The sequence below is a fragment of the Dermacentor albipictus genome, chromosome 6 (assembly GCF_038994185.2).
Source record: "Dermacentor albipictus isolate Rhodes 1998 colony chromosome 6, USDA_Dalb.pri_finalv2, whole genome shotgun sequence".
Lineage (NCBI taxonomy): Eukaryota > Metazoa > Arthropoda > Arachnida > Ixodida > Ixodidae > Dermacentor > Dermacentor albipictus.
This window is the reverse complement of record NC_091826.1, coordinates 54,883,490-54,903,406: the sequence shown is the minus strand read 5'-3', so window position 1 is coordinate 54,903,406 and position 19,917 is coordinate 54,883,490. Positions and strand designations below refer to the sequence as shown.

Here is a 19,917-nt window from a genome sequence, read left to right as displayed (position 1 = left end):
TGAATCCGAAGATGACGTGACCGACCCGTCGTGACGTAGGCCGGGAGAGGTCTATTGCGCATCGGGTAAGCGTGGCGATAAGAGATGCAATTGAAGTGAAGCCTAAAAAAAAAACTAGAACGAAAGAAAGCAGGCTACTTGCTCGTACCAGCCACAGGCTATACGCCTCCGCCTTGTTACATATAGGTGGTCATTTCTGACAGCCATCAGTAGTGTTAATTGAAACGCCGTTCGAGACCGCTGTCGTCGCGCGCAGGGCTTACAAAAATGAGAAAGAACGAATTAGAAAGGGAAAAAGTTCACCGACCATTACGATACTCGCTAATGCGAAGTTTGAGCACAGATGCATACGTGCTTTCATTTCGCGATGTATTGGCTGGCGGGGATAATCTGTCTCGTGCGGCACGTTCCAAACGGAGCGAAGTGTGGCGCGTCTACCTCGCTAATCGGAAGATTGCGAGAGGCAGAACGTGGGCGAAGCGCGGGCGCGATTCCAGCAGCCACCGCAGACAGACCTCCGCTCACGCAGCGCTTTGTTTCCATACAGACGACGCGCGCTACTCAAACGCCATGTGGTAGCCATAGTCTCCACACAGCCCGTCTTGCGCGATGCTACGCTTTTCTTCTCACGATTTTGTTCCGCCGACGGCGAGAGCGGCCCTTCGTGGCAAGTAAGTCGTGCCACCAGTGCCAGCGGCGACAACACCCAAGGGAGCGTCACATCGAGCCTCACTCGCAGCCGCTTGCCGTCGCCTCTTGCAGGAGCGGTGATCGCCGTCACACACGCTGGTACCGCGGACTGACCTCAGCAGCTGACGCCGCGGACGAGCTCCCCACCTCAAGACACCCCGCTTCCGCCCCCCCACCCCCCCCCTGGAAGTGCAGATGAGATCGCCCACGCGGCTGCGGATTCCGTGCCACCGGCAGCTCAGCGCATGCGCAGCCCGTCTCCCCTCCGCTCCTCGTCCGCTTTCTGCCTCATGGTTCCGCTGCACCATGCTTCTGCGCTTTCCTCCTCCTCTCTTCGCTGTCGGCTTTCTTTCATCTCCTGCTGCGCTCCACGTTCGTTTCATCCTTCGCGGCGTTCGATCGTTCGCTTGGTTACGCCGACGCCGCCGACGCTCGCCGCAGGAACGGGCTATTAATAGCTGCGCCCTGAAACGAAGGGAAGTGACTTGCTATTTGAGGCTCGAGCTAGTTGGCTAAGGACAAAAACATACCGGAGCAAATATTCCTAACGAGATGAGGTATGTGTATGCTGCAGCAAAAATGCGGATGCCACTCAGCATGTCTTAACGGAATGAGAAGGGATCCACCCAGTGAGACCCGTAGTAACGTAAACCTTTATAAGCGCTTAGGTTTAATGTAGACGAAAGTATGAACCGGTCAGCAGTTAAGATACACAAGAGACGTTTAGAGTATTGATGAAAAAAGAACAGGGAAGCGAGTGACACGACTGGATCCGTTTCAGGAATAGTTAGCGGTACAAGGTAGACAGAGAAGGTTTGAAGTAGAAAAGAAAAATATTGAGGTGTATACAAAAGTGTTAGAATAAAAACACGTACAACATATACCTGATTAAATCAAGCAAGCTAGGTGAATATTTGTCACCGCCCTGTTTCAAAGGGATGCCAGTAAATTATCATCACCGTCATCATCATCAAGGGTCACTTTGACTTTGCATTCTCTTTCGCGTGCTGTGCCACAATATCGAACCTCGAAAAACATAACTTGGGGAAACGCAGCGAGCTTGAAAACTGCATAACATAGCATTATCGAATGCGACACACAATTTGATATTTGAGCTTACGTCATTATGCAAATAACTATCCATTTAAGCGCTTATAATCTTGACGAATTATCGGTAATTAACAATAACTGAAAGATTCCCCACTGCTGGCAAGGTGATCGCCAGCAAAGCACCGTTGGTCCCACATATGCATCTCGTATGGCCTTTCTACTAGCATTTCTAGCATTTCTACCATACATTTCGTATGGCTCTCTACTAGCCTCATTGGCTATCGGTCCAAATATCTGTGTATACATTTTGTTTGTGCATATGCATCTCGTATGGCCTTTCTACTAGCATTCTACTAGCATTTCTACCATACATTTCGTATGGCTCTCTACTAGCCTCATTGGCTATCGGTCCAAATATCTGTGTATACATTTTGTTTGTGTTACTCAATAAAGACTTCTTCTTCTTCTTCTTCTTCTTCTTCTTCTTCTTTGTTTTTTTTTTAAACAGTTTGTTACAATCGTAAGCCTCGTATAATAAAAGGACTCGCAAGTCGTCGCTATGTATCCGCAGGTCTTCCGGTACCCCGCCACCAACTGATGCCACGGACGCAGGGATTCGTGATCACCGTCGAGGAAATGCGAGGAAACCTGGACGCCGTGTATTGCGTCACCTTGATCTACGGCGGCACCAAGATGCCTCACGGGGGCCGCAGGGCTGCGCCGGGCATCTGCGGTGAGCCGACTGACCGCAGAATTCCGCCCTTAACATAAGAGAGTTTTAGCTTAGGGGACGCGAGCGCCTTGCGCACGCAAGAACTAGGGGCGACGGTACTGCGCATGCGCAGACACAGACGTAGGGGCCAGCGCATGCGCAGTACCGGCGCCCCTAGTTCTTGCGTACGCAAGCCGCTTGCATCCCCTACACTAAAGCTCTCTATAGACCTTTTTCATCCGCGATGTGGCAGCAGTGCGTTCATTACCCCAGAGAACTTCCGGTCAGCCATTTTCAAGAGTCTAGTTAGGCAAGAAATGAGAAGTAGTTTGCCGCATAGTATGCTGTAGGCACATATTCTTGATGTTTCCAGATATAAAGAACGTGCTCCAGGCGTCGAACTCATGTACGGGCTTTTTTTTGTTGCACTTTACAATACAATTCATTGTCTTGTAAGTTTATAGGCTATTGTAACTTGCGTTGTTCCTGAGGGTTTAACCGGAAGTCTACTGGGAACTCTGTTTGTAAGCATGAAAAAGGTCTATAGACGCGGTTTATGTTTGTAACGGAGGACGGAAGAACGCATTCTGAAAGGAGAGGAAGACGAAGAACAAAGGCAGCGTTCAGGCGACCATGTTCGTTTCCGTCCGGAACCTCCTGCTTGCGTCACAGGAGGTTCCGGCCCAGCAGGAGGTTGCGGATGTAGACAAACATGGTCGCCAGAACACTGCCTTTTACTCTTCGTCTACCACTCTCTTCACTATTGCACCGTATACCGTCCTATTGTGCGCTTCGTCACATGTCATTCAAAAGTTCGACGGAACACCGTCTGGTTTAGGTAAACGCATTAGGGGGGTTTGCGAATATTCGAAACTTTCGGATAACGAATCGAATGGTGTCCTAATCGATTCGGTATTGGAATCGAAAAATCTCTATCTGTAAATACGAGTAGTTTTCGATCGCTTCGCGTCGTCGACTGCGCGACGAAACATAAAAAGTATAGCAAATATACTCGTGTCTTAGAAAAAAGAACGTTACACAGCATCGTCAATTCTTCCTATCGCCTGTTAAACATCCTAGTGTTTGCTACGGAATCGTTAGCTCAAGGACACCATGAACTAAACATTATATGCATATTTGCACGTACTAACAACTTCCAATTCAGCTTCCTTCTTTGGGCAATTAAGCTCTGGAACCCTTTAAGCGCCATTATTCGTTGTACGCCGCTCGATAAGTTTGTGTCAACACCTAGAGACAGGGGTCACGTCTGTAAGTGATTAATTTTGCTGAACTTGCTCAATCTTGCTTGATTCTTTTGTTATTGTATTATTATTTTTACAGCGAAGCTGTATATGGTTAGCCTATTCGTCCGTCCGTCTGTCGCCTGCACGCCGAAATCACCTCCTGTGCAACCTCATGCGCATGCGCGAAAAATAGGAGAGCGAAAGAGAGGCGCGCGATTGGCTGCGCCAGTAGTGACGTCGTTGCTCTCCGTCGCAGCCGAGCACGCGCGCAGCAGTTTCTGTCCACCTCCGAAATGAGTGGGCCACGCGTCATGCGTACTCCCGAGGAACAGGCCGCTTTCGATCAGCACAGGCCGCGAGTAGGACCGGGAACGAGCTCGTCTGCGCCGTACCGATGCTGCAGCCCTGGCACAAGAACAGGCTCGTGCAGCCGAGCGCAAGCAGCAACTGCGTACCGAGGATCCGGCGGCCTATATCGAGCCGCCGTTTAATGAACCGTCGGGATTAAGCCGGTGATAAAAAACAGACCGCACGTTTCATCTATGCTGCCTAACAATCTGTACGGAGTGCTTGGGCGGTGATTTTTTTTCTCATATTGTTGCTCATGTACACCCAATACTGCAATAGTCCTTACTGGGCTGCAGCTTGTACAACTAAATAAATAACTAACTAAATAAATAAATAAGTAAATAAAACATGTCAACCTACGTTGTGGAGTCGGCTACGTCGCTCAGGCAGCCAGACACTTTGTGGGCTACACCGCGATGCGATGAAACTGCGTATTTTGTTTTTCTATGCTCAATTTGTGCTTTTAATAAAGAACGCTTACTAACGTGCAATCTAATCACAATATATAGATAACGTTATGAATACATACAAGATGTGAACATCTCTGTATATTAATTGTGAAAGCGGCTGTTCATTGTTCGAAAACTAGCCGAAAAAATATTCGATTCGATTCACTTAGAGGCACTATTAGATCTGTATTCGATTAGGTCTAAAAAAAATTCGCGCAGTTGTAAATATCATCACTAGCACAATAGGTCATTGACCAATCTCAACAAAACGAAGCTAAACTTCACGTTTCTGGACTGTACAGATCACAATGAACTAGTAGCCAGGAGATTCATTTATACCTGATTGAGCTTTCGCACCAGGATTAGAGAATAAACGTCTTTCAAATTGCGTTGCGTACATTTAGCGTGTTTAGTAAACGTTCCACAACAGGCGCAATGCATTCTGGAAAACTCTCCTAGAAGAAAGATTCTTTTTTTCGTATTTTGGCAAATCATATTTTCATCTGAGTACTATATTTGCGCACCAATGTAGGCAAAAGGCTATGACCGGTTTTTTCGTCGATTGCACGAAAACTCCCTTTTTCCATTCTTGCGGGGCCAAAATCACTCTTCCCGTTATGTTCAGGCTTGAGCTAGGTACAGAATTGCATGGCCTGCCGACGCCACGAAGACTTGAGGCAAGAAATGAGCAAATAGACGAGGCGTACTTCAGAGCACTGTATCCTGTTATTTTTACATTCCCGCGGTTACTACAGTGCGTGTTTTTTACACATAACCTTGCGTCTGCATCTCGTGGCTGAGCTCAGTTTGTTCAGAACGAAACGACATCGCTGCATTGGAGAAACATAAGTGTTCTCTGCGGTGCAGACGTCTTTACAGGCCGGTGCGGCGCGCTGCACATGCACATCAAGCGAACACCCATCGACAAGCTGCCCGAAGACGATAACGGGCTCAAGGCGTTCATTTTCAACGCCTTCTACGAGAAAGACGCGTAAGTACGCAACCATTGTCCATCCGGCTGTCTGTCCCTCCGCCTGCTCGTCCATCTGTCCATACCAGTGGCGTAGCCAGAAATTTTGTTCGGGGGGGGCTACGCCACTGGCCCCGTGTGTGTGTGTGTATATATATATGTATATATATATATATATATATATACATATATATATATATATATATATATATATATATATATATATATATATATATATATATATATATATATATATATATATATATATATATATATATATATATGCATGGGGCCAGTGGCGTAGCCAGAAATTTTGTTGTTGCATTTAAAAGAAAAAGTTTAATTCTAGTGACTACTGGTTTAAAATTTTTTATTTAGGTGGTCAATTATTTATTAAAAATTGGCCAAATCGAAAATTTTCAGAAAACGAAACTATCATGTTGAAAACTCCGTGACTCAACAATGAAAAATATCACAATTCTGTGAATTGCATCTGATAGTACATCTACAGCGGACAAAATGGATATGTTACACATGAATCTCAAAAAAATGTAGTATTGTGGAAATACGCCTTGTGCAGAACCCTTGTACACAACGTAACCAATTCACGTAAGATACAAATTGACATAGCAAACTTGTCCACTTTGACTGTTATAATAGATGCCGTTTACAGAACCACAATGTCTGTTATTCATGCATAGCTATTAGTTTGTAAACGTCGTGCTTCTATATTTTCAAACATTCGAATTTTTCAAAATATTTTAAACAACATTCAGGCCCTAAATCGAAGTTGTGTTTCCAAAAGAACTAGGATTTAACTTTCTCTCTCAAATGCAACGAATTTCAATAAAAGCGATTAGCAGGATTATCTAAGAAAAGGGTTTCTGCGTTTTACAAGTATTTGAATAGGCCGCGTCGGATTGGGCCCGAGCTAAAGCTTCCTCTTAAACAATTTGTCAAGGGATCAAATCCATGAATAATAACTGCATTGTCATTGCCAAAAATGCTGCAAACGAATTCTTGAACGCTACGCACAGTCAAAACAATAAAATATGTATTTTTTCATAAAAGAATATACTCGTATGTGCCAAAAATATTGCCCAAAATAACTGATATCAATGCTTCCATATTTTTGTCTATTTAAGTAAAGAAAATATCACACGAACTTTAGAACTATATCATTTCGAAACCAGGAAAGCAGTGCATGCCACTGATATGAAAAATTAAAAGGCAATGAACTGAACAAGTTGAGGACAAATATGTTAATGAAACTTTGTCATTCAAGAACCGTGCTTACATTCTTGTATATATGCAATGGCCAGTGAAAAATCTCAATGACGCTGTAATTTGTTTTAATGTATTTCGCAGAAGCAGCTGTCACCGGTCGTGTATCGTGAGTAATTGCACCGAAATCAGTCGCAACAGAGGGCACGTATAAAAAGCAGGAATTCTGCAAGATATACGAGGGCAAGTCAAATGAATGTGAGCCAACAACGGGGTATTTTTTTTAAAAGTAGTGTTCATGAGAATTTAGACATTTGTCCCATTGACTAACGAGTCGCGTGATTCCCGTCTTATAAAACTCCTTGGGTTGCTGCTTCAAAAAGTCTGTATCTGGTTCCCTTGAGCTGCTTTTTCGGTTGCCTCAAAATGTAGAAGTCGCAAGGTGACAGGTCTGAGCTGTATGGCGGATGCTGCAGCGTTTCCCACTTGAACATTGCCAGTTTTGTATTAACCACATAAGCGACGTGGGGACAGGCATTGTCGGGGAACAAGATGACCCCATTTGTCAATTTTACACGTTGTTCGTTCTTGATTGCGACACACTGCCGTTCTGGCGTTTCACAATATCGGAAACAATTGATAGCCTCTCAAGATTTAGCAAATTCTATCAGTAATGGACCCTGACGACCGAAAGAAAAGTCAACAGCACCTTTCCAGCGGAAATGATGGCCTTTGCATTCTTTGGGCGTAGTAAATTCGAATGTTTCCACTGTAAGCTTTGCCGTCGTGTTTCAGGCTCGTAGTAGTGGCACCAAGGTTCGTCCCCGATCACAATTGCAAACATGAAGTCGTCATCCTCATTGTGATACCCGATCAGATGAGTCAAGGCAGCGCGAAACTTCTCCGTCTTCTCGCTATGGATCAAAATCTTGAGATTCATTGCGCACCAAAGAGCCGATAACGGAGAAGCTCATGAATTAAGGCGTGAACCGAACCGTGACTGATGTTCAGACGGTCTGCCAGTTCATCGATGCTTATCCTCCGTTCTTGTTTCATCAGCTCATGAACCTTTGAAATTGTGTGGGGGGTGATTGAACGATGGTTTTGGCCCGGTCTTGGAATGTCTTTACAACGTCCTTTAAACCGTTTGCTCCAACGCTTCACAGTGGTCAATGAAATGCCGTGTTCAACGTAAACGGAAGCCATACGGCGATTAATTTCTGTTTCGGAAACACGTTTAGCTGTCAAAAACTTCGCGACACCGAGCTGTTCAACTTTTGAAGTGTCCATTATGTGACGCAACCATATTCAACCCAGTGTATCAGAGCATTAAAGAACATTTATCTTCACACCTGCGTGTAACTTTTGTAAATGAGACATGCCGTTCTCCTACGCGCATGCCTCGCAGATAATGAACCGAACCATTATTGCGCGGTTAGGGTAGGCGCACTTTCATTTGACTCGCCCTCGTACATTAGAAATGCAAAGATACAATGGGATATACAAATGTGAAAATACCGCTTGATAAAGGACAAAAAAGTGTCACTGGAAACATAGTTCACTGCATGTATACACAAAACATCGCAACAAGATATTTAAGTGTACGTATAAGTCTCCAATGAGTCTATGTATGTAAGAAAAAGTAACTGTATGTAATGCGTCAAACAAGGCAAATAAACATGTTGCACAATCATAGATTCACAGAATCCTAGATTCCACCCCCATTCCATCTACTCCCTCCGATGTATTGCGCGCGATGGAAGGCGGCGCGCTTGCTTCCCGCTTTTCTCCTTTGCGCACACAAGACTGAGCCACCATCGTCGGCTCACCCATTCCACCTCCCCCCCTACGCTTTCACTCGCACATACAGCATGCAGCGCGTGGTCACGATTTTATCACCCTTGGACTTTATACCAAACATGAGGGCGATGGCAGGAATGCGCCTGGAGTGTCCATATAATTGCTTTCGCAATAATACAATAAACGTATCCGGAAACTGAAGCGTCCCGTCGCCCATTACTTTCCGCAAAAGAAGTATCAAAATCGAACTTTCACCATGCGACAATTCGCTGCGCCGCAACAATGTATTTTTTTTCTGTGGGGCGGAGGCACCTAAGTGGAAAAAAACGCATAGGAAAGTATGTTGGCCAGAATCGAATGCCTACATCGGGCACCTAATGGGGCTACAGAATTAATACCGAAGAAAACATGAGACGATTGGCCCACTGAAAACCATACGCATATTGCTCAGTATCCTACACCGGCGAAACAAGACTTTCCGGAAAAGTTCCGCTCAAGGAACGCGGTGCAATCCTTCGAGTCCCCGCAGTGATGCCGCGAGCGACCATTTTTTTTTCTCGTCTGCTAGCCAGAAAGCTTCCAAAACTCTGTCAGGTGAAAATCCACTCGGCCAGAGCAAACCGAACGCCCACCGAAGTGCACCGCGCGTTGGTCGGAGCCATACGAGAAAAACATATGCGCTCTGGCTCGCTCTGGCAGCCCGCGGGTAGGGTAGCGAGAACAAAAAAAAAAATTGAAGAGACTCAATGTGTTATCGGCGAATAAAAGTCAAAGTAGAAAAAATAAATAAGAACGTAGTTACTTTGGCTGGCTTTAGTGTCTTGACATGGTTGTTCTGGCGTAGGTTAAAAAAGTGTTGATATTTTTTTATGTGACATGACGGCACAAATGAACCACCCCAACACATCGTCTCATTGGACCTCGCTGCGTGCTTTGTCAACTCGTCTGCTAGTGTGTTGATTTGGCTTGTCTCGTTGTATGTTCCGATGTAAGACTTTAGAAAAGTCAATGGACCTTTGGCGTCAAATGTTTATAACAACATTAAACCCACAAAGTTCCGCAATTGAAAATTTAAAGCACAACTTTGGAAATGTCAATGCACGTTTCACATCAAGAGCTTATGAGATTTATACCCATAAAGTTTCGCAATTGATATCCATGCGCTCCATAGATTCGGTGGCCTCAGTGAGATGCCGCGGCGAGCCCACTCACCATCAAAGCGCCCTTGAAACATTGTGCTCGGATGGGACTGCTTGGCGTTATGTGACTGCCGGTGTATGGGCGTTGCCACGAAATCCAGCCCGAGTTCGCAATCTTCGCGGTTAAATGTCTTTTCGAGCGTCAAAAAGACATTCTAGACAAAACCCTGAGTGATTTCCGGCGCCGGGAGTCGCTTCGGAGGTGCATGGACAGCACGAAGAAATTTCGGGGGGGGCTGAAGCCCCATAAGCCCCCCCCCTGGCTACGCCCCTGGTCCATACATCTGTTCGTGTCCATCTGTCCGTGTCCGTCTGTCTGTCTTTCTGTACGCGTACATACATACATACATACATACATACATACATACATACATACATACATACATACATACATACATACATACATACATACATACATACATACATACATACATACATACATACATACATACATACATACATACATACATACATACATACATACATACATACATACATACATACATACATACATACATACATACATACATACATACATACATACATACACACACACGTACGTACGTACGTACGTACGTACGTATGATTAGTAGTACATAGTACGTACATACGTACTACGCCTACAGCACCACGAAGGCATCCGAGTGGAGGGTTTACAATTTGCAAAGCAATCATGGTAACACCATGAAAAGTGCTTTGGAAATTCACGCAAACTTAGTTCACTGACACGAATCAGGTAACACGGGCCAAAAAAACAACACTGGCCAAAACATGGGCATCTAAATGCACGTAAGGGTAGGCAAGACAAAAGCGATCCCCACGCAATAGTGCGTCTTGAAGGACCTTCCTTTTATTGGTTTCCAAAAGGTGAAAAGTAGAAAGGCATTGCCTATAGCACGGCCGTTACCAAGAGGCACACGTTCGACATACACGTACCCTCTCTATAATTTTATTTGATGTGATTGTTGGTGCAGCAATTATTTCCGCTAATCCGATAGCATTTTACATATGGCACTCGCCGGCTTTCAATCTGAGTGTCGAATCGATAATGTATTGGGGTGCAGTACTCTTTTAGAGATGATTAGCGACGTTAATGCTCTTAGGAAATCTATGGTATGGTTGGTGGGTAATCGCTTATATGTTTTATAAATGATTATTAAGATGGGTGACACATAACCAGTGACGCATGTCCAGTGATCCAAGCTGGCATCGAAGTTTTGTTGAAGAGCGGCACATACCCGCGGTGGCAAATACCCTGGGAACCAAGTTGCATGGCATGGATGAGGTTCATTGAAGAACCACCACATGCCCGAGTTATCCCGTGTTATCAAGCAGAGATGCGAGTGAGCGCTTGCACGCGGTTTCTTTGTTCTTCGTGTTACGTCGTCGCAGCGCTCTCTAATCCACTTTATACGATGGATGCAACGCTGCGGAAGTTTTGCATTGCCTGTCTCAGTCCGCGCGTATCGCAGAGCAGTTCATCATCTGCGACGCTTCCCCTGCGCGTAACAGCTTCTTAACGTTTGCAACTGCAACGTTTAAATGCGAGGTTACGTGAAATCGCGTTTTTGTGTGTGTGTGTGTGTGTGTGTGTGTGTGTGTGTGTGTGTGTGTGTGTGTGTGTGTGTGTGTGTGTGTGTGTGTGTGTGTGTGTGTGTGTGTGTGCGTGCGTGCGTGCGTGCGTGCGTGCGTGCGTGCGTGCGTGCGTGCGTGCGTGCGTGCGTGTGTGTGTGTGTGTGTGTGTGTGTGTGTGTGTGTGTGTGTGTGTGTGTGTGTGTGTGTGTGCACATTTTCGCTTCCAGTGTGCGACGTACTATGTTTTTTTTTTTTCGCCGCGAGCGTATTCGGTGCACTGTGGCCATTGGTCGCTGAAATGTATCACTCCGCCCAACGTTAAGTTCTGCGGCACCTCCCACGTAATAATACGTCATATTTCGCAACATAAAAGCAAGAAAGTTAATGTTACATCAAATTACTTGCATCTTGAAATTGTAAACTTGCACAAAGACGACTACGAAGAGAGAGCTGCCCACTGTAGGAAATGTGGTCGTCCCGTTTTGAAAGATGCTCAGATTATCTTCAAGAGCACCAGCCAGCTACCCCGTAAAATGGCAGAGGCCTGCCAAATAAAGAAAAGAAGAGATAACTGCGTAATCCACCCTTTGGTCTTGCTTCCTTACAAAAAAAATTTAAGTTTCTTGGTTGTTAGGCTTCCTTTAATTTTAACGTTTACTTTAAAAGCTTTAACTCGCAACACTTACAGGCATGCGTGCCCCCCCCCCCCCCCCCCACCTTCCCCACTCCGTTTTTTCGCGCATATATTTTTTTCCTATCGATGAAATGATTCAGTTGTATGCGCCTCGTCCTGTCTTCCCTCTTCGTACTCGTTTTGTGTGCTTTTACGGTTTCAAGATTCAAGTGAATGAACTAGCCCGTTTGTCGAATCTGTTACATCAAATTATGTTACGCATACCTATATGTTTCTTTCATACACGAAGCACAATTTTTTTTTTTTCGGTCGCCAGTGCGAATAGGGAGACAAGTTTTATCCTTCGTGCCCTCCACGGTATATCGCAGTGCCTATGGCGTTGCTCTCATAATCAAATCGTGCCTCTTAAACGGACCGTGATTTTGGCACGGAAACTTGCAGAATTTTATAATTATTTTCTAGCCTTCATAGCGTTGCCGTCTACGTATGAAACGGAGCATAGTTTCTGAATGCTTAAATACCAACTGTCCCACTAGCCTTCGTAGCGTTGCATTTTATGTATGAAACAGAGCGTAGTTTCTCAGTGATGAAATACCAGCTGTCCCACTAGGCTTCGTAGCATTGCCTTCAACGTATGAAACGGAGCATAGTTTCTCAATGATGAAATACAAGCTGTCCACTAGCCTTCCTAGCGTTGCCTTCTACGTATGACTGGAGCATAGTTTCTCAATGATGAAATACCAGCTGTTCCACTAGCCTTCGTAGCGTTGCCAGCTACGTATGAAATGGAGCGTAGTTTCTCAATGATGAAATACCCGCTGTCCCACTAGCCTTCGTAGCGTTGCCTTCTACGTATGGAGCAGAGCATATAGTCTCTCAATGATGAAATACAAGCTGTCCACTAGCCTTCCTAGCGTTGTCTTCTACGTATGAAATGGAGCATAGTTTCTCAACGATAAAATACCAGCTGTCCAACTAGCCTTCGTAGCGTTGCCTTCTACGTATGAAACAGAGCATAGGCTCTCAACGATGAAATACCAGCTGTCCACTAGCCTTCGTAGCGTTGCCTTCTACGCATGGAACGGAGCATAGTCTCTCAACGATGAAATACCAGCTGTCCCGCTAGCCATCGTAACGTTGCCGTCTACGTATGGAGCGGAGCATCGTTTCCCAACGATGAAATACCAGCTGTCCGAACTGTACGAGTCCAACTGCACCAAAGCAGCGCTATGGTGTCGCGCAGGCTGCTGACCGCGTATTACGATTCGGACGACACACCGCCGGAGCTGCAGAACCCGGTGCTCGTGCCGTGCGAACACGTGCAAGGCAAGTTAATGTCCGTGGCCACCGTGTTCACCGTCAGCTGTCTGCTGCTCACACCCGGGGGCCGCGCCTGCGTCTGGATGACCTGGCTGTACGGCTCCATCTTCGGATACTCCTGGCTTGGAATGAACTCGGTCGCGTGAGCCGTAGTCGGGCACGGCTTTCGGGCTGGAGCTATGGCTCCCTGGGACTGGACTCGTCCGCGAGCATAACGCGAAAGACGTCCTTGCTTTGTGGGACCCTTTCTGGTGTTGTGCTTCCAACTCGTCCCGAAATGCATACTATAAGGCGCTTGACATTTGCGTCTCTATTCACCATAAGTAAACGGTAACATGAAAATACTGAGTAAGTTCTGACCGGTATGCTGTTCTTTCAGATGCTGTATAGTTGCATTCCGGTGTGTAAAAAAAAAGGTCGAATGCTAGCCGAGAAAATTAAATGCTAAACTTTTCTGTCGCTTTAATTGCGCGTTAATGACTTGAGTGAGTTGTCATAGATCTCTCGCTATTATCGTGCATTTGCACCAATTTTCCGCCTGAGAATGGTTGCCGAAAAATAATCATCTCCTTATTGTATTTCACATTGTGTGATTCGTATTGTTGACGAACATTTACCTTGGCCAATAAAAAGCAATGTCAAAAGACCTCTGTCTCCGGAGGTTTAAACCAGAATGCCGAAGTTGGGTCGCAAATTCCTTTTTTTCCTCTTCAGTTACCCTTTATTGTTTAGACAGTTCTTGGTAGCGTTAAGGCTGATCTTTTTGGCATTCATTAAACGGGAGCTACTAATCTATAACTTGACGTGCATCTTAAATGTCCTTTCAATGTCACTACCATGCTATCGATTCCCTATAGTTCCTTCAAAGTCGAGGTTTTGATTTCGGTTGTTTGGAGCCATGCCCGTCCTGCCTGGTGTCGACTAAAGCATTACTCGTTGCACGCGCATTACGAGATGCTATATAAACATCTTCCGGTTAATCGTATCACACCACGCACCGTCGTTTTAAAAAGGCCGCAAGTCTATCTCGTGTACAAGCGGCTACATTTGTCGCCATTTCGGTGACATTATAGAGCTGCGCCCTTGTCACAAAGGTCAGAACAAGCGATCAAATACTAGGCTTTCCACCTCGTTCAACTGCGCTACCACTTCCTCCATTTTTTTTAACTACTTCCGACTGTTTTCTTTTTTTTTTCGTTTCTAAACCTTACATCTGTCATGCAACCCACATTTGTCTCGTCCTTGCGCTAGTTTTGTCATTTCTAACGCTAAAATTGAATACGATGCAAACTCCATCCCTCCCGCGACAGGAGCACTTCGGGCGAACACGACGGATACATCCCGTGCGGTTTGTTCAACTCTAGCTTTTTAACCACGAAACCGTCGCCACATCGCATTTCTGGTGATGCCTTTTAGTACCTTATGAGCCTAACTAATAAGGTAATGTTGGTGCAACGTACCTGCGACTTTACAGCAGGGCGCCCTGCCCACATGGGTTCGAGCACTTGTGGTGAGGTAGCGTGAACAAAATGCGGCACGTTTTCAAGCTACTCACCGAGACGTGTAATGATGAATCATTCCAATTACACCGGAAGGTGAGCCGGAGTGGGCTTCAGCGCGAAATTCCGGCCTATGCGTGTACACGCATTCCAAACAACAGGATAGATGCAAATACATTTAGAAATGCCTTTGTCAACTTTTTGTGAAAACGCTTCAATGGAAAATGCTGCAAGCGTGGCGCATACTTTCATCGTAGTACAACCAACACACGTGCACTTTCTTCGAAACAGTGCGCTTCCCTTCGTGAACGCGGGTCGTTTAGGAAACCGCGGCATGCGGGTAGCTCGTCTTTGGTAAGGTGGCGCTCTTCTTACGTCTGCGTTAGATTTGCATGCACCGGCAGCAGGTCTCGTCGACCTAAAGCCTCTGCCCTCATAACGATGTAGCGTCGCTCACAAAAATTTCACTTACGAATGAAGGTGGCACTAAAACGCACCTAAACTCTCTCCGGCAGTGCTGCGAGGGGTAGCGTTTCGCACAGGTTTGTGCCCAACAGTCCAATGCATCCGTTCCGTGTTGTAGTTATATAGCCACACCGGTAGAGCACCGTGCACGCCATTTGCATTCCGATCACGCGCTTTAGTCTTTACAAACGGTATTTTTACACCCTTCTTCAGCTAATTATAAAAAAGGCACCACATGTAGCCTGTTCCAGCTCCTCTGGTGTGCATGTGTATGTGCGTGCAAAAAAAGTAAGAACTCGATCCTATGAAATTCTTTTCTGTAAATAGTGGCATCTCTTCTGCTCTTAACAATCCGATTTCAGATACCCTAATGACAAAGGGAGTACTGGCAACTACTTTCGCAGCAATAACTATACCTGTGCCCCGATTGATTCTCTCTTTGGAGTTCGTGTACTCCCTACGGGAATTCGGTGACGGCACAATGTGTTACGAAGGGCACAGTAGCGGAGGACTCTCGTTTAATTTTGACAACGTGAGCTTTTTTGCAACGTACTTCCACAACATGGTACGGGATTTTTTTTTTTTTTTGCATTCCGCCTTGATAGGAATGCGGTCACAGTGTCCGGGGATTGTACTCCATTAGGGAGCACAATAACTCTCTCAGAGGGAGTCAAATATGGCACAAGTATAGGGACTCCCACGAATAAGGTTGCCAATACTCCCTTAGTTCTCAGAGTGAATCACCCAAAAAAGAGAAAGCCGACGGTCAATGTTTCCCTTCAACTTCAAACATGCAAAACTTGTTGAAAGCAAAAAGTCTCTCAGGGGTGCTAAACCGAAAAAAAGACACGGTTGCAGAGAAGGACTAATGGTAGAAAGTGGCTTTATTGATTCACTACGTGATCTTGGCAACCCTCTCTTGCGGCGACAACCTACTAATTCATGATATAACACTCCTATTACCCATATATTATACGTTTCCTTTTTCATAACCTTCGTCACTAGTGTGTGTCACAGATGCAATAAAATAAATGGATCTGCACATATGTATTGAAATATATTCATCTATATATAGAGCTCGAACAAATCGACTAGAGGTTGCATAAATTACCGGTGAAGCGTTCTCGTACTCTCTGGAATGATCTCGCATAATTCAAAGTTCGTTTTCGCAACATTGCAGAAAACGAACATAATGGTATTTCGGCGAGACACCATGCCGGAATGAAAGGCAAACGATTAAGTGGTCATGTGTGCTGTTCCGAATACTGTCAAGTTGCCCCATTATTGCCGAATTCGCCACTTCGTCAGCACCGATTGGCTGACAGAGCGGCTGCGTCCTCTCCGATTGGCTGAAAGCGTAAACATGGCGGAACACCTGGCAGTGTATCAGAGCAGGACAGACGATTGTGTCGTCCGCGTCTGTTTTCCTGCACTTCGCTTCATCTGAACCCTTCTACAAGATCGCAAACTACGGCCGGTATAGTGTAACAATTCTGTTTTAACCCGTTTCTTTTCCGCGCTTTGTCACTGTTCACTCCAGCTGCACATCAGCAGGACATGGGCGAGCGGTGTGTTATAAGAGCGGAATAGAATCAAGCGAACTACATGCTTACCTTACACAGGCCCACTCTACCAATATACTCTAAAGAAGTCGGAAAATTCGCGGACAGAGTGAATTATCTAAAACAATTATACAAATATGCACACCGCGTCCGCTAAATGCGTTTAAGCTAGTTATAACAGGGCTCTTTCCCACGGGGTTTCTACACTTCTAGATTCTTAAAAAGAAGGAAAAGGTGCGCAGGGAACTCCTTTGGTTTGGGCATGTGCTTGTCCCCCAATTTAACTTCATTTCAGGAGTTTTAGTACTCCACCACAGACTTCATGTACTCCGTGTACTCAAAATAAGAGGAGACAAATACCGTACGAGGATTAATGCATTACGAGGTCAAATACACTACGAGGACAAATTCAAGCTAGCGATTTTCTAAGATCTTGGGACAGAACTAAAGGCGCTAACCAAGTCTCGAAAGCTCGACATACATAAGCCACTCACTACTTACAGACATCCTTCGACCTTTTGTCATCCAGGCTTGATTTGTTTTTTTCCGCTATTATTATTTTGTATCTTTTGTTATTTCAATCTCCCCATTTGAAGTAGCAAGCAAGCCCAGATTAAAGCAGGGCTAACATCTTCAACTTTCATTAACAACCTCCTCCTCTCTCTCTCTTCTTGTGGAAGAGTACAATAGCTCTCGGAAATGGCGTTAAATTTGGGACGAGTGCTTACTCCCGAAAAAGGAGCCTCCACAACACTGTCCTAGGAATGTAGAAACGTAACAATATACATCTAGCTTATCATTGCTATCAGCATATATCAAGGGAATATAGAAGGAGATTGTCATTTCGTGCTTTGTGGAGCATCGCTCTCGCGAATATTTAGCACCTTACTCAGCGTGCTTCCCAACGACACTAAAAAAGGCTAATCAAGTCGCGAAATGAATATGTGTACACTACCGAATGTTTCGTGATTCGTAACGTGATTCGTAAAGTCGTACTTCGGCGAGGGTAAATAAATAGCGCCGATTTTGGACCAGACACCACCGGTTGATTGCTGACTGCGTTGCTTTGTTCGGCTGCTTTCTTCTGTGATCTGAAAGCGTAAGAGATTTGATTTGGTCACCGGTCCATCAGCAACGCTGCTTGTGGTAATCAAGACACGGCAGTGGTAACGCCGGGCGGGTGCCGTACTGTCCTGAGACGCACAACTTCCGCGAGCTTATAGTCACCAGGAACAGAGTATACAACGAAGACCCAGCTCTCAAAGCTTTGCACCCATTGCTGACCAAAACACATTTTCTCACCACTAAATCTATATAGAGGTGAGGAAGATATTCCGCTTCGTGAGGTCGCCTATAACAGAGAGTAGAACATGCTTCTAGACGAGCTTGCTTCCCATGGCTTGCTTTTAGAGGAAGTGTGCCTTAAACGACTTGTCTCCAAAGGTTTGTCCTTGAAGATTGTGTACCTCCAAGAAGTCATTTCTCGCACCTTCCTTGAAGGACACGACTCTACAAAACCTGCTTCACAAGGCTTGTCTTTGGAGGGCGTCTTCAACGACTTGTCTCTGAAGGTTTGTCCTCGAACGGCGTACACCTTCACGGCACTTCTCCTCGCGGATTACTCTTCCAAGCGTTTGCCTCCTATGCTTAATTTTTCCCCCCTCAAGACCTTCTCCTTCGAGAGCGCGTCTCTTCAGAGGTCACCTCTTACACGTCCTTCTTGTTGATACATCCTCGCTGAAGAGCTTAGCTCTCAGAGTTGCGCACCAGGTAGGCCTTCTTTCCCTCGGTGACCTAGCTCGAAGACTTTACCTTAGCTTCCTTCTACAAAGCTGTCACTCGCGCTGGCGTTCTGGCTCTGCCGTAGGCTGGACCGTTGCCCCGAGACTGCCCGCCATATTGATAACGGTCGGGACTCAAAGGCGCGCTTCCGCCTGCTCGAGCCACGTCTCGCGTGTTGTTGTCGTTGTCGCGTGTTGTCGTCGTTGTCGCGTGTTGTCGTCGTTGTCGCGTGTTGTCGTCGTTGTCGCGTGCCGGACTCCGCAGTGTTGTTGCTGTCGCGCGCACTGCTGCGCAGCCGGCCCCGTCGATCAGCCGTGCTTCCAGGGCGGCGGTTCGGTGCGCTGCGGCGGCACGAGCAGGGCGATGTCCGGCTGGTGGACGACGCTGGCCAGGCGCCGCCGTCGTTTCCTGCGATCGCGGGCAGGCACTGCGGTTAGCGAACAGAGGCCACCTTTGGAAAGTCGCAAACAGGAAGTGCCCAATGAACCGGGGGTGAACTATACCTCACGGCCTCTTTCCAAAAGCAGATTCATATCTCTCTGTCTCTCTCTCTTCTTTCTTTTTTCTGAGAGAAGTTTGAATTTATTGAGTTCGGAGTGCCTACGCGCGTTCTGATGTGAAGTCTACACGCTATGAACAGACTGGAATTTTGGAGGCATTCTTCTTTCATTTACGAATTGCCTTTAGGCTGTCTACGTAAAATGAATAGAATGCAGATGTAGAATATAAATACAGGCAGAAACGAATACACTTCCTGGCAGCAATTTCCGGTAAACAGTCATGAATTCAATTAATTCTAAAAAAACTACATAACAAAGCAAAGTATACGATGAAAGAGTCTGTATGTGTCCTTAAACCTGTCCTTTAAAGGTTTAAACCAATGCCTGCACAATTACGACATTTTCACGCCCCAATCATTGCGAGATGTTAAACGTTCTCTTATTGCAAAATTACTATAAAAATGAATTTAGACGGTTTTCAGAATACTTGTAGACACATATACCTTCGTATAGACGTCGTTTGTTCCTATATAAAATTCGTAGAATTTGTATTGACACAACTTGTTAGCGACTGCATTCATCTTGGTCCCAATGCAGTCCGTAAACGGATTTCTTGCATAGTCTCAGCAACAGTCAACAAAACGCGTATGGCTGTCCTTCACCTTCCACCTTTCTCGTGCACTTAATCGCTTATTCTATATGGACGCAGTAGCCATCACGAGCGTCCATCAAAACGCACGCTTTGTCACGAAGCGTTCTGCCTCCGTGCGAAGGGTCTTCCTCAACATCACAAAACGCGGGTCAGCGTCCCTTAACTATGCTACATCTCGAGAGTCGTTTGCAGCACTGCGGAAGCTGCGCAGGACTCCCTGGCCAATGGGAAGGCAGAATGCC

The 19,917-nt window shown here is 45.7% G+C and overlaps 2 protein-coding genes across 2 annotated transcripts in view; one reads left to right on the top strand and one right to left on the bottom strand.

The window, feature by feature from the left end:
* The window catches only part of LOC135907799 (1-acyl-sn-glycerol-3-phosphate acyltransferase epsilon-like), a 106,667-nt gene extending 92,986 nt beyond the window's left edge, over positions 1-13,681 (top strand). The window contains exons 7-9 of the mRNA XM_065439544.1: positions 2,312-2,473; positions 5,361-5,484; positions 13,139-13,681. Of these exons, the coding sequence (XP_065295616.1) occupies positions 2,312-2,473; positions 5,361-5,484; positions 13,139-13,361 (509 nt within the window). The 3' untranslated portion in view covers positions 13,362-13,681. The remainder of the gene's footprint in view (positions 1-2,311; positions 2,474-5,360; positions 5,485-13,138) is intronic.
* A 2,364-nt stretch (positions 13,682-16,045) lies between these two features.
* Positions 16,046-19,917, bottom strand: part of LOC135907797 (uncharacterized) — a 90,487-nt gene continuing 86,615 nt past the window's right edge. The window contains exon 9 of the mRNA XM_065439542.1: positions 16,046-18,931. Within this exon, the coding sequence (XP_065295614.1) occupies positions 18,832-18,931 (100 nt within the window). The 3' untranslated portion in view covers positions 16,046-18,831. The remainder of the gene's footprint in view (positions 18,932-19,917) is intronic.